This window comes from Acartia tonsa, chromosome 11 (assembly GCF_053477335.1).
Source record: "Acartia tonsa isolate MP-2025a chromosome 11, ASM5347733v1, whole genome shotgun sequence".
NCBI lineage: Eukaryota > Metazoa > Arthropoda > Copepoda > Calanoida > Acartiidae > Acartia > Acartia tonsa.
In genome coordinates, this window is record NC_137270.1 from 27,308,546 (window position 1) to 27,314,545 (window position 6,000).

The 6,000-nt window shown below is 30.4% G+C and overlaps 1 protein-coding gene across 6 annotated transcripts in view; it reads left to right on the top strand.

Moving 5' to 3' along the window:
• The window catches only part of LOC145332707 (uncharacterized), an 82,673-nt gene extending 76,873 nt beyond the window's left edge, over window positions 1-5,800 (top strand). For all 6 annotated transcript variants that reach the window (XM_080177727.1, XM_080177728.1, XM_080177726.1 and 3 more), the window contains 4 exons: window positions 957-1,007; window positions 2,385-2,505; window positions 3,320-3,413; window positions 3,747-5,800. In XM_080177727.1, the coding sequence (XP_080033853.1) occupies window positions 957-1,007; window positions 2,385-2,505; window positions 3,320-3,413; window positions 3,747-3,799 (319 nt within the window). In that variant the 3' untranslated portion in view covers window positions 3,800-5,800. The remainder of the gene's footprint in view (window positions 1-956; window positions 1,008-2,384; window positions 2,506-3,319; window positions 3,414-3,746) is intronic.
• The last annotated feature ends 200 nt before the right edge of the window (window positions 5,801-6,000 follow it).

Genomic DNA, 6,000 nt, shown 5'->3' on the forward strand with positions numbered 1-6,000 from the left:
GTTATATCATACGTTTTGTCAAAAAAGTAAAAAAATCTGCACTTTTAAAAGTCGTACACAACTGTAATAGAAATATTGATGCACAGTTTGAAATCGATAATACAATTATAACATGTATAAATCAACGGAAAGAGCTAACCCGACGGACCCACACTAGTTATAGAATAGCTTCACGTTTAAACATATTAAATCTATAAATAAATATATAACCTGAAACCATCTATCGCTCTCAACATAAAAATATAATAGCTTCATTTTATTCATTGAATTATATTTTTGTGTGGGATTTCAAAAATGGTGTCGATCAACTTCCATAAAAGCGAAGAGATTTCGAGAATATTGTTAGTAGTTAAAAAATATAAATCTGTCAATTAAATTGCCGAAATATTTACCTTTTAACACTAAATTACAAAATCATCATTGAAAAAAATGAAGTTAATTGGATGATTAAATCATTAGAAAAACTGAAAGTTTTAGATCGTTAGGACGTTTTTAACTACTACAATCACGATTATCATTACTTACTGACATACTGACAGACATCACGACCATAAACACAAAAAAGTTTTGCTTTTAAAATGTAGATCAATTCTTTATTGATATATTCATTAAATGTAACACTTTCCTTCCTGCATTTCAAACAATATCAAGTAGGAGTCATATTAAAAATCTAAATGGATAAGACAATGGCCGATAAATTATGTACATCACCAATCATGATAAACAAAATTACCCTTTCTTTATATTACATTAAGTGGTTAAAAACTTAAAACGTTTGGACACTCAACTTAATCAACCAACCAATCAAACTTCAATAACTCCCCAAGGTTGTTAAGCCAAAGAATAAGAAAACGTTCATAAAGAACCTTGGGGACTAGCGTAATAAACAGCCAATTGTCCCCTCCCTTTCTGCTCTAAATGTAACGTTAATCTAATAATGAAATTTTTTTGTTTAGAATTCTGAGGTCACAGCTGGAACAAGCTAAAGAAACTATACAGGATCTCAAGTAAGATTTAACCCTTATGAACAAAAAAAACGTTCTAATTAAAAAAACTGTCATTTTTAATTTAAAATTAAAAATAGTTGGTCGACTCCCCCCCCCTTCCTTTCCTGGAATTACCTCGAGGGGCTTGGCCGATACTAATTATTGAATTGATATTTTAGAAACATTATACATATAATATCCTTATGTAAAAGTAACACAATGTCTGTCTGTCTGCCTGTGTGTAGCGAAGGATCTCACTATGGATCGATATGGTTCTAATTTACAGTAATACTTTTTATAGGTTCAGAGAAAATCTATAACTATTCAGGGGTAACGTACCTCTACCCTCTCAAGGGAAATACCCCAAATTGTTTTTTTGTTTGTTAAATGGTAATCAAATGCTTTGCTAATGTCAAAGTGTCTTAAATATTCATGTTTTTTTTATTTGGTTAGTATATAGCATTCTTTAATCCCGCGACTGTGGCGCATCTACTATTGTCGTGAAGGTGATATATATACTAATCTCTACCCAACACTGTGTTATAACCAAACACGTTAAATTCGCTCCTTACTGTCAGGTGTTCCACATGAATAGTAAGAGTAGGCGAAATACCTTGGTCTAAAACAAACGCATCTCCTAACCATACACAGTTATGACATACAGACAAAGGTCGTGCAATCAAAGGGCAAATAACTATATAATCATGCACATAAATAAGCAATATTTAATTGAGTGATACACTAAAATAAGATCCGTGGGTGTATCCCGTCCTCTGTGGGCTAGCTTAGGCTAACATTGTTTAATTATCCCTATAAATATATCCCACTATACCTATCTATCTATCTATAAATATCTATTTGTCCACATATCTATCTATCTATCTATCTATCTATCTATCTACATATCTGTCTACATATCTATCTATCTATCTATCTATCTATCTATCTATCTATCTATCTATCTATCTATCTATCTATCTATCTATCTATCTATCTATCTATCTATCTATCTATCTATCTATCTATCTATCTATCTATCTATCTATCTATCTATCTATCTATCTATCTATCTATCTATCTATCTATCTATCTATCTATCTATCTATCTATCTATCTATCTATCTATCTATCTATCTATCTATCTATCTATCTATCTATCTATCTATCTATCTATCTATCTATCTATCTATCTATCTATCTATCTATCTATCTATCTATCTATCTATCTATCTATCTATCTATCTATCTATCTATCTATCTATCTATCTATCTATCTATCTATCTATCTATCTATCTATCTATCTATCTATCTATCTATCTATCTATCTATCTATCTATCTATCTATCTATCTATCTATCTATCTATCTATCTATCTATCTATTTATCTATCTATCTAGAAAACAGATGCGTCAATACGAGGGTGATAGTTCTGTGCAGCCCCTGACAGGTCCCTGTGTCCCAGGAGGTCACGAAGGGGGAGCTCCAGCCTATGAGAGTATGGAGCCTAATGGAGGCGGTCAGGAATAGACAGATACTTTAATACTGATTTCCAATTTCAATACCTATAGGTGAAGTAGCTTATGGTCATGTATTACAGATGATCAATGATACAGAATACATTGTAATTGATCATTGTTAAACTGGTCTATCAATGATTATTTGTATTGTATAACGTCATTTTCTATTAGGCACTATAAGCTGCCTTTCTAAAAGTTGATGTGTTCACTTAATTATATATTTATAATATACTTAAAATAATTAGTTTTAAAAGCATTTATATAATAAATTATTAACTTTTTATTTCACTAATCCAGAGGTTTATAATAAATAACGTTTTCTTATTCGTTAGCTTCACAATTTTGGGGACTTTTATTGAATTTGATTGGTTGGTTCAATAAGTTAAGTGCAGCCAAGTAAATCGAATTTCCCTCTTAGCATTATGAACGGACTGACGGTCAAACAAAGTGAGTTATGAAGTAGATTCGTCATTCGCCACCACAAACGACGCACGGAAGGACCTACCCAACCAAAATGTAGAAAAGCTTCGCATTTAACAATAACAAGAAGACGTACTACAAGCTACCAAGGAGAAATTAAGGAAGCAACATCCATTAGTAGCGAAGCACAAAAAATATTTATAAGAATACGAATGAACAAGGAAGAAATATGTCAAAAATAGAAAAGTAGCTAAAAACCTGTTTGAAAACTGTCCGAAGTCTTGGATGTTTTATACTTAATCATGCTCCGTTTTGATAGAATGTTGACAAGAAGTCGAGAAAATCAGACATACATACGGACAGACAGACAATAATAACAAGTATCTGTATATCCACAGGGAGGGGAGAGTCATGACTACCATGATCTAGAGCCTCCAGACAAGGACAGGATGGTCCAGAACAACGGAGCTCCAACACAACATAGATATCAGGAATAATTACAATTACATGAGTTTTCTAGGGTCTAAAGGTATAAGACAATGGCCGAAACATCCCCAATGATTGTACACAACATTAGCCCCTCTGTAGATTACTATTGTCAATCAAAGGTGGTTGAAATTTTTGGACACTCAAATTAATGAACAATCTAGTCAAAATTATATTAAAGTTGCCAAGGTTGTTGAGCCAACATAGAAAACGTCATCATAAGATGATGGGGACTAGTGTATTAAACAGCACAATGTCCCTCCTTCCTGCATTAATCCTGATCATCCTTGTTATATATAAAAATCTAAATGATCTAAATTGTAATAAAAATTAATTAGGAAATGGATACCAGATATGGGGATCATATTATGAATGGAGGTGTTGGTTAATAACAATTATGAGAGTATAACAAGTATTTATACATTATTATTTAGTCAGGCTTATAAATACATATTAATAATTTAATTTTAATAATTGCAATAGTTATTTATCGCATCATATTAGAGACAGCTTTCCGCAGATATTAAAATGAGGATAACAAAAATGGTATTGATTTTATGATAATCATTTAAGTAATCGTGGAAAAGTGTCTTTAATACGATACTGTACATGATTTTCCGTATGGCTGAGAAGTGGTTCTAATCCAGTGGATATTAATCGGTTTCGAAGCCATACTGTAAAAGTGTTTTTTTTTTATGTATGATATTATAAAGTTTGACAAAAGTTTTCTATATGTTAATTTATCCTTTATAAATAATCATTTTAATTGTTTGGATAGGTCTTTGCTTCTATAATAACATTACTTAGTCTTATTAAATTCTTATTTAACATAAAAAAATCATTTTAATTATTGTTTACTTGATATTTTAATTATTGTTTAATGTTTACTTGCTATTTTTCAATTTAATTTTTGTCCTAATTGATAGAGGTTTTATATTTAGATTTTCTATTGAATTGATGAGATATTTGAATACGTTTTCCTTTAAAAAACATTCATTTAAGCTTATAATCGGTTATCATTTTCATTTTTTTTCATTAAAAATGGATGACAACATCCTAAAAAGCGAAGAACTTAATATAAAATAATGTTATAATGGCTATTTATCGTATCGTATTTTAAACATTAAACAACTTTCCGCGGATATACAAATTTTCTAATTTTCTAAACCAGTTTTTATAGACCCGATATGCCAAAAGCACGGGCTAAAAAACTGGTTTTGTTCTTATAATTGTACATTTTCATGTTTGTAGAAAACTGTTTTTAAGTATGGTTGAGAACCGGTTGTAATCCACCGGATATTATTTGGTTTCGAAGCCATACTGCAAGAAGTTTATTTGTTCAATATCGTGAACATAGGATATTTGATTTGATTTATTTGATATGATATGATTTCAGCCTTACAGGATGCCTATTCGTACTAAGTATCACCATTTACAAAGCAGCAGTATAGTTACTAATTTAGATGTTATGGTTGAGAAAGATTTATAACTGTTGAAATATGATTAAAGAGTCATACCACTTATTAGATAGGAACCCCGATACAAAGTTTGAAATTGATGGGACAATTCCTCTAAGTATTAATAACAATAGGATATATTCGTAGAATCCGTAAATCCGACAACTTCCCTAAAAATTAATTAACAGGCCTTAATTGTCGAAAAGCTTCACAACAACAATAAAAATAATATTTATTTTCCCTAATTATATTTATAAAAACCTTTCATTTAATGCTTTTTAAAAAATATTATAGATTTTATGAATTAAATAACATTAATTGCTTTATAATGATTGGTAGTATCCCAGAAGCTTTGTTGGACCATACAAAACCTCCCGACCCCTGATTTCTTGAAAAAAAACCTCCTAAAACCTTCAACAGTTTAGAAAACTAGAAAAATAAGTAAAAGGCAAAGTCAATTCAAAATCAAATTTTGTATATTGTACGGGCTATGCCATACCCAACTTAATCTAACTTGACTAGTCCTATAACAGATCACATTTTCCTTATTATTTAAAAATGCCGGGGGAGGGGTTCAGTGGTCCAGTTTTGCTTAGAGGAATACTACCACAATATTTGTGTATTCCTAATTTAATCACTATGTCTTTCCTCCCTTTTTGTTAATATTAATAATCACGCTTAATATTTTAAGTTATGAGAAGCTCTTTATAATGACTATAAAAAATGACGTCATATTAGAATAGTCAATTATTTTAAAATGCCATAATTCGAATTTTCTGCCAACAGTTTTTAAAGTTTTAAGAATAATGAAATATTCTAATATGACGTCATATTTATAGACACTATAAAGAGATTTATGTTATGAATGTTGTGGTAAATGTTTTGCTGAGGTCATATTTTTAAAATTTTATTAATACATCCTGTTTTATAAAGTAGTAAGGTTTTTTTTGTATGAAGCTTAAGATCTCTGATATGCTAAACTGATCGAGTTCTACTTTTCGGAAAGCTTCACTTATGTTCCGGAATGGTTTTAGGCTAATTTTTCAGATTTAAGCCTTGGGATGGTTTAAGGCTATTTAGTGCCCCTTCTATAACCATTTTAATACAGAACCCCTTGATGCAAAGGTTGCAGT